This window comes from Galeopterus variegatus, unplaced genomic scaffold (genome assembly GCF_000696425.1).
Source record: "Galeopterus variegatus unplaced genomic scaffold, G_variegatus-3.0.2 Scaffold9101, whole genome shotgun sequence".
NCBI lineage: Eukaryota > Metazoa > Chordata > Mammalia > Dermoptera > Cynocephalidae > Galeopterus > Galeopterus variegatus.
Window position 1 is genome coordinate 44927 of NW_007735212.1, and position 23957 is coordinate 68883.

Sequence of the window (23957 nt, forward strand, 5' to 3'; positions counted from 1 at the left end):
ATCCAGCTTCTGTTCGATGTCTCTATTTGAATGTCTAAATAGGCATCTCAATCTTAGCACGGTCTAAACCAAACTCCTGGTTTCCATCTCCACCCCCAACCTATTCTTTTTTTTTTTTTTTCCTTTTTGTCTTTTTTCGTGACCAGCAACGGGATCGCAACCCTCAGTGTTGCGCCCGCACCTCGCTCAGCCGGTCTGTATGTGGGATCCGAACCCTCGGCGGGAGCGCCGCCACACTCCCAAGCGGCGCACTGTAGCAGTGCGCCACTGGGCCGGCCCTAACCTGTTCTCTTTTGGCCTTCCTGTTTTCTCCACCGGCAATTTAGCAAATACTGTGAACTGTACCTTCTGAATACACTGCCAGTCTAACCAATTGTACTGGTCTACTGCTGCCATTCTTTCATAGTGACAGTAGTAGCTCTGTGGCTCCCTCCCCTACCCTAAACATAGTCTGTTCTCAGATCTTCCCTTGGCTCCCCATCTTAGGCAGGTTCATAGCCAGAGTTCTTGCTATGGTCCCAATGGTGTTCCACTTATTTTCTTTATCATACCAGGCATGCTCCTGTTTCAGAATAGTTTTGCTTTATTTTTACTCCCCCCGCCCCGCATTCTGCAATGCTTTTCTCACAGAAAACTGAATGGTCGCCCTCACTGCCTTCATACCTTGAGTCCAATAGCACCTTGGCCATCTTTTTGAAACTTGCAGTCCCCTTCCTTAACTCTCTCTCTTTTCCTTAGTTTATCTTTCTCCTAATGCAGTCCAGTGTACTCCATGAGTCAGTTACATAAGCTATGTGAAGAACAGGGGGACTTTGTTTTGCCAGTTGCTGGATTTGTTGGCACCCTTTATTTCTAAATGGTTAAGTATTTGTTGAGGAAATGAAGTGAGCTTACTTGATGGGCTCTAGAAAAAGCAAGGAGGCTGGTGAAGGCAGAGCAAAAGAGCAGTGTGCAGTCTTGGAATGATAGGGCACCTCTATAGACTGCTTGGTCCTTGTCTCACTTGGAATGGCTTTCACTTATCCAAGTGCTTGACCTTTTCAGCCTGTGTAAAGTTCTGTGTTTTTACATTTCTTATATAACTGAAAGCATAAATTAGTCTGTGTGCCCTCATCTTGAACAACAAAAAAAAGATGTTACCAAGTACCTAACTCAGAGTTTTGAACAGACACAAGTTAATAAATGTGTGGGCAGGCCCCATGGCTCACTCGGGAGAGTGCAGTGCCGAAGCCACGGGTTCAGATCCTATGTAGGGATGGCTGGTGCACTCACTGGCTGAGCGTGGTGCAGACAACACCGTGTCGAGGGTTGCAATCCCCTTACCAGTCAGGAAAAAGAAATGAATGAATGAGTATACTCCTAGGACAGTGACCGGCACATACCAAAAGCTTCACAGAATTAACTGTTGTTCTCATCATACTTCTTAAGAGGAAATCTCCCCACACGTTTCAGGTCTCTGCTGCTTTCACATCAGTGAAAATAGATTGTGCAACTTGTCCCAAGTATTATGCCAATTGCTGGGCATTACTGGTGGGAAAAAAGGATTGTTCCTCCCTAGGTTAAGGTTCAGATTAGATTTGTTTTGTAAAAACAGGACATGCCATCTATATATTTCATTTAATTTTGTGCTGATTTAATTAATTTAGACACTTATGTTTGAATCTTAGGGGTTTCAAGAAGCGTGCTCCTCGGGCACTCAAAGAGATCCGGAAATTTGCCATGAAGGAGATGGGGACTCCAGATGTGCGCATTGATACCAGGCTCAACAAAGCTGTCTGGGCTAAAGGAATAAGGTGCCAAAGTTATCTGTGTTATAAGGTGAACTTTTACAATGACAGCAGCTTATCCAGCTCACGGTGCACAGTACATAAGTTCAATAATTTGGTTAATACTTGCAGAAATGTAAAGAAAATACTGTGACAGTGACTCAAGGGTGAGCTTACATCTTTGGTGAAGCCCTTTAATGTGGCAAGTGAACTGAGACCCAACATGAAGGAGCTGGTAGTGAGGGGCAGGAAGGGGCATTGCCCAGAGAGAGGAAACAGGATGGGATCTGGGAGCAGGGAGGTGAGGGTGGAGTGGAATGAATGCCTGGAAGATGAGTGGGTAAGTATGGAGAGGCAGGGGGCCCAGACCACGTAGGATCATCTTTAGACATCACAGGAGGCCCACCATTAGAGCAGTGGTTTTTAACCTGAGGCAGTTTTACCTACCCTCCCCTGGGGGGTGTTTTTTTGTCACTATTGGGGGTTACTACAGATCAGGGACTCTGCTAAACGTCCTACAGTGCATAGGATGGCTCCCACAAAAAGAATTATCCAGCCCAAATGTCAGTAGTGCCAAGGTTGGAAAACTGCTTTAAAGTGGAGGTGGTTCTTGCTGTGAAGGCTATTGTAACGTACCAGAGTAAATGGAGGGACCAGCTGGAAGAATGGCAGTAGTGTGGACTAGGGATTCTGTGAGACTACGGAGGTGGGGTTGTCTGCATCTGGCTGGTATTTAAGCCTTAGTGTTGGATGGGGTGACCAAGAAAAGGACCTGAGACTCAGCTCTGCAGGGGTCCAGCATTTAGGAGTGTTGGCAGAGGAGAGATGTCCAATAAGGGAACCTCCAGTGCCTTTCTTGAGATGCTAAAGGAGGAATGGTGTCACAAGAGCCAAGAGAAGTCTGAGTGTATAGGAATTGGGGCCTAGGCCAACAGCTGGCACATCCTATGACCAGTAGGAAGGAAATGTAGTAACAGTGCTGCTGAGAGGTTGAGTGAGGTAGGATGAGAGGATTTGCATGCAGAAGGTAGAGAAATTTTAAGTCTTATGTGTTCAGCATAGCCTGTAGGGTTTTTTTTAATGTTTCTCCAAACGTAAACAATATAGAAAAATCCTGTAGCATGGTTTCTCTGTAAGGTAGAGAAATTTTAAGTCTTATGTGTTCAGCATAGCCTGTAGGGTTTTTTTTTAATGTTTCTCCAAACGTAAACAATATAGAAAAATCCTGTAGCATGGTTTCTCTGCTGCTGGTAGAGGCAAAAGACCTAGCACATTTGGACCCACACTTCTGCTAAGATTGTTAGAATGTCATTGGGGCCTGCCCTAACGTGTCTTACCAGGTATGCTGGTGGTAGAGGCAAAAGACCTAGCACATTTGGACCCACACTTCTGCTAAGATTGTTAGAATGTCATTGGGGCCTGCCCTAACGTGTCTTACCAGGTATGCATCCTGAGAGGACAAGATTTAATGTTCACAGCCTGGGGGGAGATGCTTTATTTTCCAGGGAACTGGTAAATGGCTGGTTGGTCAGATTAGAGCAAAGGACAGAGCATTAGAAGAAAGAATGGGATGCATGAATGCAGCTGGTACCTGTTTTCGTGAAAGGAGGCATTGGCTTTAACAACACATATATATTTTTTATTAGGAATGTCCCATACCGTATCCGTGTGCGGTTGTCCAGAAAACGTAACGAGGATGAAGATTCACCAAACAAGCTCTATACTTTGGTTACTTATGTACCTGTTACCACCTTCAAAAGTAAGTTTCACTCCATCCCACAAAGCCGTTAAAATTACTTTAGAAAAAAGTTCTCAGCCTTTTATAACCTGAGTTTATCTGGCCAGCAGATAATTATTGTGCACCTATATGTCTGGTAACCTCCCAGTAGGGATATGAGTAATGGGTATCATCATCTCATCATACTTTTTTTTTTTTTTTTTTAATGGATTTATTTCAGCCACTGGCCGGTATGGGGATCCAAACCCTTGACCTTAGTGTTACCAGCACTACAGTCTCCCAAGTGAGCTAACCAAGCACCACCTCATTATACCTTTTTTAAAATGTTGTCTTCGCATGGGAAAACGCAAAAGAATAGAAAACTGGTCCATAGCTGGGTTGTAAAAAGGTCATTGAAAATTCAGTGCTACTACTTGCCCCAGACACTTCTATAAAGTTTTTGGAGGGTTCAGATATGAAGTGTGATTGTGGGTAGGGAAAGCTGGCTGACTGTCCCTTCTTTTACAGATCTGCAGACAGTCAATGTGGATGAGAACTAACTGCTGATTGTCAAATAAAGTTAGAAAACCACCTTTGTGTTTTGGTTTTCCATTTCTAGTTGCAACATACTGTGCTTGGATATCCTAAAGCAGTTCCCAATTATGGGATCATTTGGTGAGCTTTTCCTAAATAATGAAGCCAGGGCTCCCTTCTCCCAGTCCCCTGGAGTTTGATTATTTGGACAGAGTCTAAGCAGCTTATTTAGAATCACTGTTCTAGGCAGTTGGGAAATTAGAGGTATGATATTAATGTTTTTTGTTAATTCTAAGATAAACATTTTTTCAGACACCAGCATGTAGACATGGCCATGTAGTGTTACTGTACAAAGTTTTACAGAATGGCCATGTAGTGGCCATTCAATGTCATTGGCCACTTCACATGTTAAGAAACAACTCTAAAGTGATACAGTCGAAAGCATCTTCGATTAAAATACACATAGCAGTGTATCTTAATTTTTGCCTACATCTGTATTGACTATACTTGTCTTCTAAAATAATTGATTTTTGATTGGGTAACCAGATTATATTTAATTTGTAGGTACACTCCATATGTTAATTCACTTATTTGTAATGGCCCTGTGAGTTTTTAGTTGTGATTACATGAAGCTAAGGTTCAGAAGTAGTTTCTTAAGGTTACAATAACAAAAATGTTAAATTCAACCTTAAAGCAAGGTGTTACAGAGATTGTATTTCACCATCATTTACACCACTGACATGAGCATATTTCATAAAGTTCATGGAAAGATTTGTTTATTTTAATTCTATTTTTCTGTGAACTTTTTGAAGTACCCTCATATGAAATACTGCCATAAAGAGGTCCCTTTTGGAAGCCGTGTTGGTGATGGTAAGTGCTCGGCTAAGGTAGGATTGAGGACTACCTACAGGGTATCACTCTAGCCACAGAGCAGGTGGCCAGGAGGAGACACCTCCAGCTTGTCCATCCACTCACTGGCACAAGTCTATACCTTTAAGACACTAAAAGAATAGGACCAAGTCAATACAAAAAAAAGTTTCTTATTAAAAAACTTGGGAGGCCAACATGGAAAGCATGGTTTGTACACAACATTTTTGGAGGGACATACAAAGTGAATACAACCAAATATATTAAAATGGTTTCAATTACCAGCATTGAAACAAAATTAGTGCAAAAAAAGCCAAATACAATTGCACAGGTAGTGGCTTAGATCTTGAAACTGAACTTGATTCTCGACCCTCTCCCATTACCATTCCAAGTAAAAAAATGAGTGCTTGGGGCTTTTGTCTCAGAGCAGCACATCCAACTTGTGTGTCATCTGAGAACAAAATCAAACCAGAATCACAGCAGAAGGCCCATTTTCAACAAATCTGATAAAGTGAAATTGCATGTCACAGTGTCAAGGGAACTGATGGACATCCATGACACTGACAATTCTCTTGAATAAATAGAAATGCTTGAGGGTTACATCAGTTCCTCTGGCCATGGTTCTGTCAAGTTGCTTCTCTAGACACTCGGCCTGTAAAGTGTACTCAAAATGAATTCGACTGAAATCTGGGCTATGGGCTGACAACCCAAGAAACGGTGTGTGCTTTGGTATGGCAGACTCCAGTGTACTCCACAGCAAACTACTATCTTGCTACAGGTTACTCAGCTTGAGTTCAGGCTGTGATTGGTGGCTCACTTCAGAAGTTTTGAGACTGTACTGATTGATCTTGGCATTTTCAAGTTTGGGTTTAATGTCTAGTGGCTTTTCAAAAAAGTTTACTAGTGACTGTTCAGTCAGAAGTGATGCTAAAATATGTTCAAGGGAGACAGTCCAGTCCCCTTCTGCCTCCTCAGGAAATGCTTGGGAGTCCTGGGGAGTCTTCCTGGTGTCTGTAAAAACCGAGTCCTGCTCAGGAGAAGGGGCTGAAGCCTGCAGCCCCTCCCCACACTCCTGGGAGCAGCTCCCCGAGCTGCTGCTGCGCTGCCCCACTTCCCCGATCTGCAGCAGCAGGGTGGTGACTGTGGCGATGGCTTGATACAAGTCGTTTTCTTCTGGATCTTCATGGAACATACTGTACAAAGTTTTACAGAACTGGATAAATTCTCTCTGGAATTAAAAAAAAAAAAAAAGTCCATACATAGAAGAACCAGGATGGAAGTACAATGTATTTTTTAAAATCTTTATTTTTTGAAAAAAGCACATAGTACTTTTGAATGAGAAGAATATAAGAAAAGGAGGTCTCTGTCCTTCCACTCTGAAAACACTGTTGGTAACTCCAGGGAATTTTGACACACTTTAAAAGTGTGCTATTTTTCTGTACGGTAACTATTACTAAGAAATGTGTAGACCTTCCAAGAGGAGGTACACACCCTTTGACCCAACAAGTCAACGTCCAGAAATGTCTTCAAAGAAACCAGAACTATGCATAGAGATTTATCTATAAAAAGGATGTTTAAGTTAGAGTTTATAAGAGCAACTTTGGAGACAACTGAAATGTTATGATTAAATAAAATTATGTTGGGAGTACCATGCAGGATGTAAAGACTGAACAGTGATGCTTGATGTTTTCTCAAATTATGCACACACTTCTGCTGAAATTGAGAATCAATGTAACGTGATGAGGGATGCTTCAGGTGGGATTTGCTACACAATTACTCTAGGAATAGAAAGATGGTTGAGAACTCCTAATTTAACAAATATTTAATGATTTGGGGAAAATATCCATGATTATTTTGAAGTAAAGGAAAGCAGGCATCAACACCCATTTTTGTCTAAAACGTTATCTATAGCAAAAAAAAAAGTTATGTTTATCAAAACATTAATACTGACAGCTCTGGGGACGAGATTGGACTGACTGTTGTATACCCAAGGAGTAGAATGAAAATCTGAAAGCAACTCTCCAACAGAGTAGACAAAGCAGCATTTCTCAAATATGCCATGAAATACTAATCCCACAAGATGTCTTGTGGTAAAAAAAAAACTGAGAAACAGTGCGTGCTAAATTCCATTCTTGAAGGCTCACAGTACACAGCACCAAAATGACGTAGTCCTGTTATAAAGGAGCAATTTTAACTTTAAGCCTACATTTCCCAAATATGGTGAGGACACCGAGAAACAGTGCGTGCTAAATTCCATTCTTGAAGGCTCACAGTACACAGCACCAAAATGACATAGTCCTGTTATAAAGGAGCAATTTTAACTTTAAGCCTACATTTCCCAAATATGGTGAGGACCCCTTTTCAAATTCAAAACAAAAACTACCACACTTGAGTGTAGCACAGAACACTTTTCTGGAAAATAGAGGTTTTGGAGATTCATACCAGTAGTGTATATCATATAGTCAATGATTTTCAAGAAAATGGAGAGAGTACTTTTTAAGGGAAAATGTGTTCCCCAATGCTTCTATCACCCTAAGGAATAAATCTTCACAACTTGGATAAACGAATTTGATATAAAGACTCTTCAAAGACATGAAGTGTGTAGCAACCTCCTGTTCTGAAGAGCTTTGAGTACCTGAATATCTGAACTGACCACAATTTAAATATTCCCCATTTAGTCCGCACAGTGCTCAGCTCCCCAAAGGTAAAAGATCCTGGACTTCGGAGGTAAAGTAGCCCAAGCTTAAGTATCAAATTAATCACTTGACAAAATCATTTGGCGAAATAGTTCATTATCTGCACAGAAGAAAGTCCATACCTGGCTCATTTTTGGTAACTCTTTCTCAGCTTTATCTTTTTCTTTGGCTAAATCTTTAATCATCTGCTTCAGCTGTTTCTTATAATCAATTGCATCACCTTGAGACAAAGGAAAACAAATAGTTTAAATAAATTCAGTGAAAGCAAAAAGGAAAATATGTTGGAGGGGATAGGAACGGATGAGGAATCCCACTAAGCAAGTTCCATATAAAACTGAAAAGCAACAGATTCCACTGCAGAGAGTGTTTTATAACTGACCACGGATAGGGTGTGGTAGCTGGGGGACCCAGGAAACAGCCACAACAGGAAGGCACCTGGCAACACTTCCACTTGGAAGGTTTGGGCTCAGTGTTAATCACAGGAGGGAGGGAAGAGTCAAGGCTGCCACAAGAAGGGCAGTGAGGGCCACCGAGTGCCTCCCAAGCACTGTGGTGCTGTGCCTGGGGGAAGTTAATGAAGAGAGGTACGTGCCATTGGACTTCCCAAAAACCAGGGGTCTTGACGTCGACAACAGAGGATTCTTTAATGGTGATTGGCTGTCTCGGTCATTTTCAGTGAGTGCTTTAAAAAAAAAAAAAAAAGATATTTTAATTCAAAATTTTTGGCTAACCAAAACTGGCAGAGTAATTTAGCTTTTTAAATAAGAAAGAGCTAAAGTCTAAACCAGCAGCTCCCAACCTGTGGGCTGCAGAATCTTTGCAGGATCCATGAACCCAAATGCATACCAAGCACTGTCTGGATACAGTCAATATAATGACTTACACACCAAGTGTTCCTTTCCCAGGTAGATGTGAATGCTGTTGTAATTAATAACATGCAAATTCATAGAAGGACATTGCTGATGTTGGCCTGGAAAAAGGTATGTAGTAAAACCCCATCTTGTAAAACTAAGATATGTACATACACATATTAGTTAGTCTAGAAATAAATGCACTCGATTTCTGGATTGTGGAATAATTGGTAACTATTTTAAACTTTTCATGATATTGTTACTTTATAACGAGCACTGCTATACTTATGTAATTTCTTTAAAATTTTGAAAAAAGCCTTACTGAATTCAAAGCAGCATCTTATAATGAGTTTTCTTGAAGCACACTAAAAATAAAATTATATCAGAACCCTCATACACTGCAGGTAGGAATATAAAATGGTTCAGCCACTTTTGAAAACAGTCTAGCAGTTCCTCAAAAAGTTAAACATAGAGTTACCATTTGGCCCAGAAATCCCACTCCTAGGTACATACCCAAGATAACTGAAAACATATGTTCACAAGAAAACTTGCACATGAATATCCACAGCAGCATTGTTTGCAAGAACCAAAAACCTACCCAAATGTCCATCCACTGATGAATAAGATGTGGCATAAGCTTACAACGAAATATGATTTGGCCATAAAAAGGAATGAAGCACTGATACATGCTACAGCACAGATGAATTCTGAAAATGTGCTAAGTAAAAGAAGTCAAATACAAATATATCAATTCCATTTATATGAAACACCCAGAACAGACAGATCTATAGAAACAGCAGGTTTCCTAGAGTTGGGGAAAACTGATGCTGAAGGGTGGGTGAGAGGTTTCTTTCTATGGTGGTGAAAATGGTCTAAAATACTTTGGTGATCGTCACACAACTTTGAATATAAGAAAAATCACTGAATTGTACACTTTAAATGGGTGACTTACGTGGTATGTGAATTGTAGCCCAATGAAGCTGTCACCAAATAACAATTATCAGGGGGATGACAAGGAAGGATCCTCATATTTTAAAAAGGTTGGAACTTATGAGTTAAGTCATTCACTGAGAATAAAAGGCAAAATTCAGTTGTGACTCAGCAAATTTCCACGCGATGGCGCCAAAGATTTGGTAAGCTACGTTCTTTCCTACTTGGGAGGTAGGTTTCTGGGTTTTAGGAATTTAAGGGGATTTGTTTGTTCATTTCTTCTTTTTCTGATGTTTACATTTTTTCTTACAACAAAGATATTAAGTGACTTTTTTCCAACTGTGCCCAAAACAAATTCTATGCAGTGGCTTCTGTGAGAATCCACTCGGAAACAGAATGGAGGGACAGTTATAAGCCCTGAATGCTACTCGGAGCAGTCAGGATGGAAACAGATTTGCTAGGTGATAGCTTCCAGGAAGCCAAAGAGCTCGGTGTACCAGAAAGGGAAAATGTGTACACGAATCACTAACAAAATGCTCTAATGACAAAACCGATATGCACAAATGTGATGGGGGCACGGAAGAGAAAGTGATTAATTCAGGGGGTGGGTGAATGTCCACAAAGGAGGCAGGTAAATTACCAGCAAGAGCCAGAAAGGCCAGCCAACCCCCAGAATACGGCTTCCCTCCCTCCACAGTGGATGGAAACAGCAATCAAATTATGGCAGCAAGGACTTGCATTTAGGGATTCTGACACAGCCAAGTCACTGATAGGAAAATCAACTATGCTGTCCAAATTGTTTCTCAAGTATCCGCTGCAAAACAATCACTTGCGATGCAGTATCTACTGGAGGCAGCAGTCATAAATCCAATTTCTTAGTGGCTTCTTGTCACTTTGGATAATACCAGGGATCTTCAGCCTTTTGCTTTTCTTTTACTGAAAAGAGTTCAATCTTCTAATTTCACAAGAAATTTTTAGGAAGTTTATATTCTACACTTCCATGTTTTCCTGACTCCTCAGTGGCATTTTCAACTCAGGATCCCAACCCAAAGCCAGAACAGATCTTCCATCTAGCCTAAGCTGCCTACCATCAGATCAAACAGCCTGGTTCCATTTCTGATGTAGCTGATACTGATTGCCTAAATTGTTAAACTGGAATGTAAACATCATTGTTTGTGTCCTGTGAGATGTCGACCTCTGCAAATTTCCTAAATCCATCATCGATTTTCGGAATCATCATCTCATCCAATTGAATGTTCAGAACGACTTTCACTCTCTGAGGGAAGTTCTAAATCCTGGCTGGATTCATCATTTAGCTTATCTGCTTCATTTCACTTGGTGGCCCTTTTCCATGTATGCCATTTGGGCCATTCCCATTACTACTTTGGTCCTTAGAGCAGTGCAGGGATCCTTTGGTTGCTTGGGTTCCAATAGAGATTTTGACATGCTGGCACATTCTCAAAAACAGTTTATAGAGTTTATCTTCAGTATTATACGGCCATAAGGAAAGGCTGATTGAACGGTGAAGAACCAATACGGTGGGTGTAATTTTAGTGCCTCTTGGGTTCCAATAGAGATTTTGACATGCTGGCACATTCTCAAAAACAAGTTTATAGAGTTTATCTTCAGTATTATATGGCCATAAGGAAAGGCTGATTGAACGGTGAAGAACCAATACGGTGGGTGTAATTTTAGTGCCAAACTTTCCTCTTAAGGCCTCAGGAGTAGTCACGTGCTCTGTGTCTTTGGTCTTGTTGATGTTAATTTCAAACACATAATATCGCATTCCATAACACCATTAAGGTTTCACCCCCAGCAAATAGTCTGAAATCTATGATTGTATATATCAGTACCTATCATTACATCTGCAGCTACTCTTGGCAAAGCAGGCCATGCCATGCAAAAATCTCATATATGTCCAATTGTAGTGCAGAGGCTTGGAAAGCAGATCCATTCTAACTAATGAACTTCCAAGGTACATTCTTTTATCACAAGTGATGAAGTGTCAAGTAACAAAAAGGATCAAATGTTACTGAAATCTTGGCATACTTGAGACTTTTTAATATTAATTTTCATACTAATATTAATATTGAAATGGCTATATGCCATTCAATATTTTAAGTTCTCATTAAGACTTTAAAATGATGACCTCTTCAAAACAGACTGTCACCACCAGTAAGAAACTGTCTGGACAAGAAGGTGGAAGCAAATGGCATTTTCCTCCACTTGATGGGAAGTCCTTTCTTGTACTTCAAGCATGTGATCATTCTGTGTATCAACCAGATCCTCCCTTTCTTTCGCTGACAACTGTAATGTTGACATTGTTTTGGCTAATGTGAATAGATTTGGAATTCAATTAACACTTTCTCATATCAAGTATTTAAAAATAACAAAGCTTTCCTTCTTTCATCCACATATTGCTGTACTCATCTGTATGTAACACTGACCAAACATCACTAACAAAGCATTTGTAACTTTTCTAAGTTGAATTTCTGCTTTGAATCCATATTTTGTCAGTACATGTTAATATAATTTCATGTGCTCTTTGAATTTTCAATTAAATTCATTCAGGTTTTCAACATTTTAATTCCTTTTTAAAATTCAGGTTATTCTTAACCAGACTGCAAATTGGAATTATTCAAAAGATTTTTTTTTTTAGCTCAACTTCTTGGAAGAACTCTTTCTCTGGACAGCAAATGCACTTGGTTATGTATAAGACCTCAGGAACCTCTCTATTTCTTTACATAAAGCTGAACACAAAGACTGGATCAGCTCGAACTGTATTAGATTCATTCTAAGAACATCATTTAATGTGGATCCAGACAAGCAGGCAAACCTTCTAGAGAGCTATTCTGTGAATAAAACATTTCCCCTGAATCTCAGTTTCCAGAAGGAACTGGTGATGTCGGGTGTCCCTGCAGCCCTGCACTCAGTATACAAACTTTCAGAAAGCCTCCAAATATCTCACTTGTGTGTGTTCATTGGCCGTCTCCACTACACCATTCTCAGTAGTTTGTTTTGATGTTTCTTTTTTCTTTTTTTGGCAGCTGGCCGGTACAGGGATCTGAACTCTTGACCTTGGTGTTATTACACCACTCTCTAACCAACTGAGCTAACTTCCCAGCTGTGTTTTTGATGTTTCTTTCCAATAAAAATAACGTTTTTCCAAGAAGTTCTGTTCTGGAAATCCAATTAGTATAATTAACTGAGCAAAAGAACCAATAGCTGTAGATTTATCAATTTGCAATGAAAACTTGATTTCATAATCTTATGGAATATTCTTCGTCTCCATATCACCTGACACAGTGCTACTGTCTGGAATCCTGTAGACATCGCCAATTGTCTAGCTCTTAATCCTGCTCGTTATACCAATTATAAATCTAGGCGTCCACACCAGTTGTTGAGCTCTTTTACCTGCAGTAATCCTGCTGACTGGGCCGACTGCTGAGCTAGGGCTGGGTTGGGAGCCCACAGACCCCTCAAGCCCATTCACAGACTGGGTCACAAACCCTTCATACGCCAGGCTGGGTCACCAGTCCCCTCACACGCAGGTCTATGAGCTAGGTAACCGGCCAAAAGGTCCTTGGAGCCATCGGTTGGAAAGTAGGGCTGCATGGGGTGGATGCCGGAGGCGGACGCCCACACTCCTGCCTCACTAAAACTCTCCCCCTCCCTCCCTCCCTGTCTCTCAAGATAACACAATAGCAACAAAACTAAAAAGATACATTGGCACACAATGCACACTAACCACACACACACACACACACACACAATTTGCTTACAAAGGATGCTGAACCACACCCAACTGGACCCAAGGCGAGGGCCCTGACCAAACCAGTCTTATTTTCCCAACACATGGTATCAAATCACCTGTAATATTTCTTTTCTAGTTCCTGTGCTAAACAGTGCTGCAGTCACTGCAGAGCCATAAAGTGAGCTTTTCTGGAACTGTGTGAGGTCTTGGCCTTTGGCTCTTCAGTGTTTCCCGAGTTGCACCAGATACCTTTATAAACAGGCTTACAAAAGGCCTTTGTCTCTTCTATTACTCTGGCAGAACACCAAGCTTCCTCTACGCAAGGCGCAAGGCGCAAGGCACAAGGCGGGTGTTTGCAGCAAGGTGCTAATGTACTTTGTTTAGTACCCAAGCCTCCCACAGGCAAATAAGACTTTAGGCTTAAGAGAATTCTTTGGGGACACAAATTCAAATTTGAAATAATCCTCATTCTACTTCCTAATCAGTTATTTAAAAATTATTTTCCTGACTAGCATGTTTGTCCTATCTTTAATTTAAAAATTATTCATTATACTGGGAAGTACTTGTTAAAATTAAGTAAAAGGTAAGTATTTGTTAAAATTAAATCTATTTAAATGAAAAAGTATCTAAACATAGATGAGTCTTCAAGGCCTCAGGAAACTGATTTTTTTAGAGGTTCTAGGTTGTCTTAACTGAATCAAAAATTCAAATATTAAAAATACATAAACAATATGTCAAATCTTAATTTCCATTTAATTTAGGAATTTAAATTCAGAGTCACAAAGTATAAATATTACAATCATATATGTTCAAAAAGATTTTGAAAAACTGAATTTCTGAAACCATGAAAGCCTACAAATGCTTTTTAAATAAATTAATATAATTAAAACGTCTTATAGAAATAAACTTAAAATTTGGAAACAAAATAATTCATTATAAAGTCAGATCAAGAATCAAAAATCAATCTCAGGGCCCATGGCTCACGTAGGAGAGTGTGGTGCTGACAACACCAAGTCAAGGGTTAAGATCCCCTTACCGGTCATCTTTTAAAAAGAAAAAAATCAATCTCAAATGATAATTCAGAAGCCAACAATGAATTTTAAAACACACAGAGGGAAACACTACCTGTATTATCTACGCAACTTCCTTATAAATCTAAGACAAATCCAAGATAAAAAGTTTATTTAAATATCAAGATGAAATAATTGAATTAAATCAAACATGTTCTATTTAGGAATACCAGATATAGAACAGGGTAATTATGAAAAGACAATGATGATGATAAAGGAATAATTATGCATGTCTTCTATGTTACAAAAAAACATTTGTGAGAAATAGGGCAAATTAAATCAGAAATAAAACTCAATAACAAACTGGCATAAAAGGCAGAGAACTTCACTGATGCTAAATAATTTGCACTAAAGTAATAACAGGTGCATGGGAAGGGTGAGGAGGGGCTGTGCAGGGCCAGCAGAGCTCACTGGGGACACTGTGCCCAAGGCATCCTATGCCCACTCAGTAACGGCCCATTGCAGGAAGTGTGCCCACAAAGCCCTCGGAAAATATCCACGCACATTTTCAAAAACTGCCGTATATGCTTTCCTCGCTTTTCCAAGCCACCAGCATCTCAGGGCCCTGGAAGCCCCCTTGAAGCCCACCCACCAGCCTCGTCACTGGAAGTTCTGTCACAGGAATCATCTAGAAGCACAGCACTGGGGTCCTGAGAGATTTCTAACACATCTCTATTAGTTATAAAGACCAAGGAACACCTCAATAGGTTTCCTTGTTCTTGTTCCTGTCAACGTCAAGTCTGACCTCATTAGGTTTCAAAACGGCTTCCTCTGTTCCTGGTTACCACGGCTTAAATCTGAAGGAAGCAGGGTCTTACGTGCTGAAAAAAGGAAATGGTCCTTCGAAAACAGCAGCCTAAAATAACCACCTATTAAGGTCAACAGGGTCTGGCTCCCCAACACATTCCACAGGCCGTGGTTCTCAAAGTGTGGTCCTCAGGCCCAGCAAGTCAGAAATCTGGGCTGGGCCCATAACCTGGTCGGACAAGCCCACCAGGTGATTCTGAGGCATGCTCAAGTTTGGGAATCCCTGCCCTAGGCCACGCGGTACCGTGCGTAAAATCTGTGATCTGAAACCCCAAACTAGAAGCATCTGTTGCCTCAGATCCAAATGAAATTTGAGAAGAGAAGAACTTGAGTGTCGTGCACAAAACTGAACTTGTGCTGAAGCAGAGCGCAGCCTGATTTTTCTAGTTGAACTTTCTTACCTGGAGGAATGTGAAGCCTGTACAACAGTTTAATTTTCTCATTCATTTCTCCATTATACATAATATCTGCAAAACGTTTTTAAAAAGAGAGAGATTAAGTCCATGCATACGGTTAAAGGACACTTGTCATGACACAAACTCACTATGGAGAGAGACCTCCGCAAGGGCAATACTTGCTGCCCCCACCCCAGACATGGCGGTATAAATGGTGAGGGCAGTAGCTGGTGACATCTGAGCTGAAAGGTAACCTCATGAATGCTGTCTGGGGCCTTGTATGTTTTAAAGGATCTTAATTTTATGGACAAAGGTTAAGAATATGATTCTGGATAAGCCACTGCCACCCTGGGTGCCAGGAGAACAAGGACAGTGACCTTGTGTGTGGAGGGCCTGGGCCCCACTTCCCCACATGTTCAAGGCAGCATAAAAGTGCCCCTGAGAGGAGCCTGCAGAATGAGATCGAAAAGTCATGAAACCAGGCCAGGCCAGGTGCAAACGCACTTCACTGTGCGGCTCTGCCCACTTCCACAATCCACTTTGTCTTCTGGTCACACTCACCCCCCAACCCAACGCACTGCGATCAAGACCCATGGTCATACCTAGGCAGCTCACAAAGGCTCTGAACTCGATGAGCTGGTCCATGTTGTCATCCAGGAGCCTGAAGGTCCTTTCGGCCAGGATGTCGGTGTGGGCCCCGCAGGTCCACGGCGAGACCAGCTGGAACAGGCGCGCGAACTGCCGGCCGTCTATGCGGTACTGCTCGGCGTAGGGCCTGCCTGGGTCATGGCGCGGGGACAGCGGGCATGGTGGCTCCCAGTAGCAGCTTAGCAGGTGCTCTCTCTGAAACGAGGGGGCGGCTGTGGGCGGCGGCGGCCAGGGAGGCACGCCTGGCCCTCCCTGCCCACCCTCCCGCCTGGCTCCTAGCCCTGCTTACTGAGGAAGCCCCTTATTTCACGAACAAATAAAAAAAACATTAAATTACTCACAGTCCCACCCCTCTAGCCAGAGGCGTAGAAGTGCTTCTTTGTTACCCTGTGCTCTTGCTCACGTGACATCCTTTTTTTTCTTTTTTATTAAGGTTTCCATTTTTTTCTCATTATGGTAAAATGTACATAACATATATTTACCATTTTAGCCATTTTTAAATGTACAGTTCAGCACACATAGATTTAATTATAGAAGACAATTTTTATTCTGATATTTTCACTTACTATGTGTAAATCAAAAGGACTAGACGAACCTACAGGGTATAACGGGAACTTGTAACACTGGCTACCTGTGACGAGGGGAAAGCGGGGGTAGAGACCACAGGTGGAAGTGAGACTTTTTACTGTGTGTTTTTTATAGTTTCTGAATTTTGAACCAACATGAATATATTAACAATTTTAAAAAGTAAAAGTGAAAAAAAAGGCAAGTTGAAGTCTTGGGAATAATGAAAAACAAATAATCAGAACTTGCCCTGTCACACTGGACCAGGTTAGCTGCTCTAGATTGCATTGTTTACACCCGTACTAAATCCCTTCTTCAAACATCTCAACTCACAAAAACCTGAAACGGTTCCCAGTCACTGCAGGGTCCTTTACAGTGTCAGTCCCCTCCTTCCATAGGACAGGACGGGAGCAAGTGCAGATGCTGTAGTAAGTAAAGCTCACATCCTTAGGTGGAAAGCAAAATGACGCTCCTAATTTTACTGCCATATTCACTGCAGCTACATTCTTTAAACAGCCATTACAGCATTGTGAAAAGTAGCACAAGAACTTTTAAGTATGAAACAAAGGTCTAATAAATTTCCGTTCCTAAAAACCCAAGACACACAATGAATTTTCACGTATATTTGTGCATACTGTCAAACTAAAGGCCCATAAGATGCTGCACAAAAGAAAATGGTTGTGATATATAAGCCCAGGACTAACACAACTAGTTGACATAGAATCCCACAAAGAAACAAACCAACATAAAAAAAGACAAAGGATATGAACAGGTGACTCAAACAAGTATATGATTAGCCAGTAAACTTAAGAAATGCTACTCGCCTCCTTAATGAGTAAGCAAGTTTAAATTTAAATGAAATGCAATTTTCTACCAGACTAGCAAAATTTTAAGAGATCCACAATATTAAATGCTGGGTGGGTGTAAATTGTGGGGAAATGAGCCCTCTTAGATGCCATCAGTGGAACTGTAATTGGAAAAATCAAAAATACTTTAGCAGTACTGACTAAAATTTGGTATGTATATCCTCCACGGCTGAGCAGTTCCTCCTTGAGGAACCCATCCTACGGAAACAGCAGCACTGGTGTCCAGATAAATGCGCAGGACGCTCAGCACAGTGCTTTTTATAAAGTAGAATAAACTGAAAACGACAAAGACGTCCCTCAACAGGTGAACGGTTAGTAACTCATGGTTCAGCCCTACAGGGAAACTGTGCGGTCATTAAAAAAGAATGAGAAAAGATCTGTAGAAACTGATCTAGAAAAGAAGTCCATGAACGTCAACTGAAAAAAAAACTGCAGGCCATTGTACAGAACACAACTTCACTTTCATGTGGGGGAAAAGAGGTGGGTGTGTGTGTGTGCGTACACTGTATACATGCGTGCAGCTCCAGATAAATATAATACAAAGGGGAGATATTAGGAGAATATTCAGCATATTGTTACCAGTCATTACTTGTACAAGGGAGGATCAGAGGGGCAGCCAGGGTAAGGTCCTTTAATTTCTTGCTCTAAAGTTTAATTTTTCTTTTTATATAGGTGAGAGTCAGTATAATTTTCTTTTCTTTGTGTCTTTCAATTAAATTTTGAAACAAAAGTCTTACCCAGAACATGAAAGAAAGCAAAATAAGGTTAAAGAGAGCAAATGCTCTCTCCAGCAGGATCACCCAGCAACAGCGGACGAATTCAACTGGTCAAGAGTAAGAGTGTGTCTATGAAGAACATAAGGCCCTGCATGAGGCCCCGGGTGTTCCCAGGAGTAGTTTATGACGCCGAGCCTGTGTTTACATTGTTCACATCCGACTTGGAAAGATAACGTTATTTCATGAATCTGTTCTCAATTTGAGAGAAAAGATATTGCAAATCTGACTTTATGCAGTTTAAAAGATAGCTTTAATCTGACAATAAAAATAAACTTCGTTAAGTACTAACCACATCATTCATCTTTAATGGAAAGAGTGTTTAAAGAAGTTGGCCAGGGCTGGCTAGTTAGCTCAGTTGGTTAGAGTGTGGTGTTATAACACCAAGGCCAAGGGTTTGGATCCCCTTCCCAGCCAGCTGCCAAAAAATAAATAAAAATAAAATTGTCAGTCAGAGCTGCCCGTTTGCTTGTTAACACAGAGAACATTCATGCCTGTATATTCCAGGCTTAGAGAAGGATGGAATGATGCTAAGGAACGGACTCCTGTGAAGAACCTATCACATACTCACAGAACAGTGGAAGGGTGTTCCGACATGGTGAGAGCACCTGAGAGGATGAAATTCTGGTTCAGAAGAGGTGAGTGTAAAGCCCAGCTAGAAGACATCACACCCCACGGGACTTAGGTTTCAGAATATTACACTCCGTGAAACCAGACTATCAAAACCATGGAAATTCAGAGGTCAAGGCCATGAAGGGAAAGAACAGTCTGAGAGGGCTGGTACGTGGGGCCTGGAGAAAGGTAGGTGTGGACTTGCAAAGAAGGCGCCTCGGGTTGCGCAATGGAATCAGACATCGTGACTAGGATGCCATTTTACTGAGTTTCTCTTGGAAGTGCATTCTGAAAATTATCTTGTATTTACAGTTTTTTAGTTTGTGTTTATAGTTACCCCTACAAGTCTTTCATTTATGTGGGGCTAACTATAAATACGATAATAAATTTCATTAAGTACCGAACACACTGTTCATCTTTAACAGGGAAGACAGAAATTGCAAACAAGCAAGTCAACTCTGACTATCTTCTTTAAATACTCTCTATTAAAGATGAACAATGTGGTTGGTACTAACAAAATTTATTTTTATTGTTAACTTTAAGCCATCCTTTAAATTACATAAATTTGGGTTTGTGATGTCTCCTATTCTTTCAAATTGAGAACAGATAGCCCTGAATAAATGAAAGTCTTTTAGAAGCTTTTAAAAAAAACCCACACTGCTTGCTTCCCTGTTTTTATTAAGTTTCCAGTGTTCCCTATTTTTCCTCCTTGAAAGTTAAAGAGACGCTGGTGAGGTTGGGGCACCAACTAACCTTTGACTTCGTATTTTGTCCTCACACAACAAAGGAAACTATGAAACTTGCAAACAGGCGATGTTTACTGGAGACAGGCCTGCTAGTTCTCACCACACATCCTGCTCATTAGGAATTAGGAGTGCCAGAAATCCACTTAGCCAACAGCCCATTTCAGCAGCTGCAGGGAAAGGCCCACTCCAGGCACACGAGGGGCTCCAACAACTCCAGAGCCGCGCTTCAGAAGCACCTATGCTGCTGTTCACTGCTATTTCAGTTACTCGGCATCTCAGCTCAGAAGCGGGGGGCACAGAGTACCCCCCCAGGAAGAGCGCCGGAAGCTGTGCTCTCTCCCACGTGAGGCTTGCTTTCTGCACCTGTGCCTCCTCCCCCTTCTCTGCCAGAGTAGGGAGCAAACTTCCAGCAAGGTGCCCGGACATGTTCTTTGCAGGATGATTTAAGTAGCAACCCCTGGGACTCCACCTAAATACCCAAATATCAGAAAGCTGTTCTACTCTATTAAGTATCACTGATATGACAAACTATAGTTATTCAAAATTAATTAAGACTACATGGCAACATGGAAGAGTGTTAATAATAATAGCATCAAGGGAGAAAATATGAACTAGCATGCATATAACAAGTATAAAAACAAGTAAACATATACTGTGGAATCATGAGGAATTAAAAAGTGTATCAGGTGACAACTTCAGGAAGGGCCACTGCTCCATCTAGTATAGACCCCACACTTACTAGGTATGAACTAGCATGCATATAACAAGTATAAAAACAAGTAAACATATACTGTGGAATCATGAGGAATTAAAAAGTGCATCAGGTGACAACTTCAGGAAGGGCCACTGCTCCATCTAGTATAGACCCCACACTTACTAGGATGGCACTAATTAGAACAGATCACAGCCCGACGCCCTCTGAGCAGAGCACAGCAGCCTCAGCGCATGGGCTGCACCCTGGCTCCTTCCTCGCAGATGCAAGGCTGGGGCTGGGCTCCAGGGAGGATGTCATGCCAGCTAAGGAGAGAGCTGCTGATGCAGGGTGACGGTGAGAGGCTTCCGGGTGGAAGCAAGCAGGCAAGGATAAGACAGCGCTGGAGGTGGGACAGCGCACGGCAGGCCCCTCCCCTGGGCAGGCTGGCACTGGAGGCTCAGGCCTGGCTCAGGGCCCATACTTCCCTGGTCTTCTCAGATTTCCATACCTTGAATAGGTCATAGAGTTCCTCCAGGTCTTCAGGAAGAATGGAGACTTCTGGGATAACAACACGAAGCTTAAGGAAAGAATAAACAGCACTGGAGTGAGTTCTCGGCCTGCATCCCTGGGGGGACTGAGGCAGGAAGGGTCGTCCTCCTGGTGTGGGTCACAAGGGCTACCATGCTGCCGGCTTCCCTTATGTAATGGCTCCTTGTCTACTGGGGCAGCATCTGGTCCTTCCTGATGCAGAGATCATGTTACAGTTTCTTTCTCAGGTGTTTTAGCCTCCACCGCTTCCTGAGTCACATGTCACTGCCCCAAGCACAGGTATAATGGAAGGTAAAAGCTGGCAGAGACACAGCTTGGGCAGGAAGATCCTTCTGAATCACAACTAATAGCTACCGCAGGCCATCTGTGGTAGGCATTTTGCATACCACACCTCATTTAATCCTATGTAGGATGTATTAATGTCCCCATTTTACAACTGGGGAAACTGAGGCTCACAGTGGTTAATTTGCTCACAATTTGACTCTAAAACCCACGCTGTTTTTACACTGTGTCACCCCTATCAAGTTTTTAACTCAGTGCCAAAAAAAACAAAACACAAAACTGGCATTTTATGTAACATGACCAAAAGGGACACACACTCCTGGGTTAGCTCGCGACACCCTCAAGCACCATTCAAGGTGTCCTCTACTCACCACGTTTTGCTTTGTGGTGTCCTCGTGGCCTTGGAGGACCCTGATCCTGTGCTTACAGCGCAGGTGCTCAATCTGCTCCACAGACTGGTCTCCAAATTTCTGCAGGGGAACAAGGGCCCATTCACGCACAGAGTCCCCTGCTGTGTCCAAAGGGAGGAAACAGGAAGGAGCCCAGGAAGCTCCTGCCACGTCCACCTCCCAGTCCCACTTCCAAGGGGAACACCGTGTTGGTGGTGGGGGAGGGGCTCCTGTTACCTCATAGGAGTCCCGGATCAGGTCGGCAATGTCAGTCACAGGGTAAGGCTCCTGGTCGTCGGAGAAAAAGGCATGGTGGCTGCCACCGGTGGGCCCCGGACTCTCCTCATTCTTAATGTGATCTAGAAACCTGAGCACACCACCCAGTCACAGCCCAGGCTATCCTCACCCAGGCCCCACACAACACCCAGCACCTTCACCAGGCTGCGGACGTGCCAGAGCACTTCCAAGCACCGACACCTGGGAGGAGGCAGGCTGCAGCTGCTCTGCTCACTTCAAGGAAAGGGAGGGACACTGTGACACTGAGCTCATCTTCAGGGCTCCAAGGGGAGGTTTCAGGGGCCTGAGCCTCTCTAGTGACCTAAGTACAAAATTCTGTACACTCGTGCAATTTTAAGCTTCCCTAATATTCCAAAAGGGAACTACCTCTGTAAATGTCATTTGACTTGCCCTCAGCTCCCAGAGTGCCAGGTTCCTGCACTCATCCAAGAGTGACTTTCTTTCTTTCACTGCAGCTCACCAGCCCCTACCCACAAAAATGTCTGAAACCTCCAGTTGGCTGCCTGAGGCCCGCATTTCCTGGTTCTCCCCCAGTCCCGTCCAAGGCCACACTCTGAGTGCATCGAGACTTAGGCCACTCAATCTTCTCAGAGAAAAGCACTGAAAGCCCTCCTCTCCCTGGACTCTCTCACTTGGTGCAGAGGAGTGAGGGAAGATGGCACCCTTCACCCCACACCAGTGACAGTGCCACATGGGGAGGCCCCAGTGTGGCAAAAGGCAGAGTGGAACAAAAACTTCCACAGCGATGGCACTGCTGGGCACTTGCTGCTGCCTCCCCTGTGGGCTTGAAGAGTTCCAGCTGCTGCCTACTTAGCCACAATTAGCCCAGAAGCAAGTGGCCAGAGCCCACCTGCTGAGGACCATCAAGGCCTGGCCATCGTCCTTGCTGCTGCACAGGTCTTCGGCATTGGCTTCAAGCACGGCCAGCCCCAGCTGGAAGATGGCTTTGATTCCATCGTAGAAGAAGCAATCTACAACATTCACTGCACTCTCCAGAGGCATGATGCTGAGGAACAGAGTCAGGAACCATGAGAGAGAAATGGACGCCAGGGCTGAGAGGTCGTTCATGTGCTCTGCCAGCTCTGGGAGGTGCTCCCTGATGAGCTCCTCAAAGACAGACTGGTCCACTTGAGCCCCTGGAAGAAGAAAGCCATGGAGCTCTGGCTGGGGAAGGATTCACACTCCCTGAGGTTAGTTGGAGAATTAAAATTTGTGCATTTCACTGCAGCTCACCAGCCCCTACCTAGAAAATGTCTGAAACCTCCAGTTTAACCTGAGGTTTAAACTGAGGTAACCAGAACAATGAAACAGAATTTGAGTCCAGAAAAGCACCCACTCTTAATTAACTGATTTTTGACCTTCTGACCAAGATGATTCAATGAAGAAAGGATAGTTTTTTCAAAAAATAGTGCTCAATCAACCACATAGCCAAATGGGAAAAAAAGGAAGAATGAAAAAAAAAGAATCTCAACCCTCACCTCCCTACATCACACCATACAGAAAAACATATTTGAAATAGATCATAGACCTAAATATAAAAACAATACTGTAAACCTTCTAGAAGAAAATACAGGAAAAAGGCAAAATTTCTTTGGACACGAAATGTACTAACCATAGAAAAAACTGTAAACTGGGCTTCATTAAAACTAAAGATTGCTGTTCTTCAAAAGGCATCATTAATAAAATGAAAATGAAGTTTCAAATCTGGAGAAAACATCTGTAATACATATGCCTGACAAAGGTCTTATATCCAAAGTAAAGAACTCCTGCAACTTACTAAGAAGGTAACAACTAATTTTTCAAAAATAGGTTAAAGATTTAAACACTCAAAAGGGATGATAAACAAATGATCAGTAGCACAGAGAAATATGCACAACATCATTAATCATCAGATAAATGCAAATTAAAACCACTGTGATATACCACTTCTTATCCACTAGAATGGCTAAAATTAAAAAGACAGACAATACCAAGTGTTGGCAATTGCAGCTCTCATTTATTGCTGGAGTGAGATACAAGGGTACTTGAGAAAGTTCATGGAAAAATAGAATTGAAAGATAATACTGGGCCGGCCCGGTGGCGCACTGGATAGTGCGCCGCTTGGGAAGCGCGGCGGCGCTCCCGCCCGAGGGTTCGGATCCCACGTACAG

General features: G+C 42.3%; 2 protein-coding genes across 2 annotated transcripts in view; one reads left to right on the forward strand and one right to left on the reverse strand.

The window, feature by feature from the left end:
• RPL31 (ribosomal protein L31) overlaps positions 1–4075 on the forward strand; it is a 7852-nt gene extending 3777 nt beyond the window's left edge. The window contains exons 3-5 of the mRNA XM_008593403.1: positions 1668–1793; positions 3413–3525; positions 4012–4075. Of these exons, the coding sequence (XP_008591625.1) occupies positions 1668–1793; positions 3413–3525; positions 4012–4043 (271 nt within the window). The 3' untranslated portion in view covers positions 4044–4075. The remainder of the gene's footprint in view (positions 1–1667; positions 1794–3412; positions 3526–4011) is intronic.
• A 962-nt stretch (positions 4076–5037) lies between these two features.
• Positions 5038–23957, reverse strand: part of TBC1D8 (TBC1 domain family, member 8 (with GRAM domain)) — a 30461-nt gene continuing 11541 nt past the window's right edge. The window contains exons 6-14 of the mRNA XM_008593404.1: positions 22658–22943; positions 21748–21877; positions 21493–21591; positions 20799–20867; positions 15990–16230; positions 15394–15459; positions 8173–8262; positions 7703–7800; positions 5038–6112 (exon numbers count right to left, since the gene is read on the reverse strand). Of these exons, the coding sequence (XP_008591626.1) occupies positions 5657–6112; positions 7703–7800; positions 8173–8262; positions 15394–15459; positions 15990–16230; positions 20799–20867; positions 21493–21591; positions 21748–21877; positions 22658–22943 (1535 nt within the window). The 3' untranslated portion in view covers positions 5038–5656. The remainder of the gene's footprint in view (positions 6113–7702; positions 7801–8172; positions 8263–15393; positions 15460–15989; positions 16231–20798; positions 20868–21492; positions 21592–21747; positions 21878–22657; positions 22944–23957) is intronic.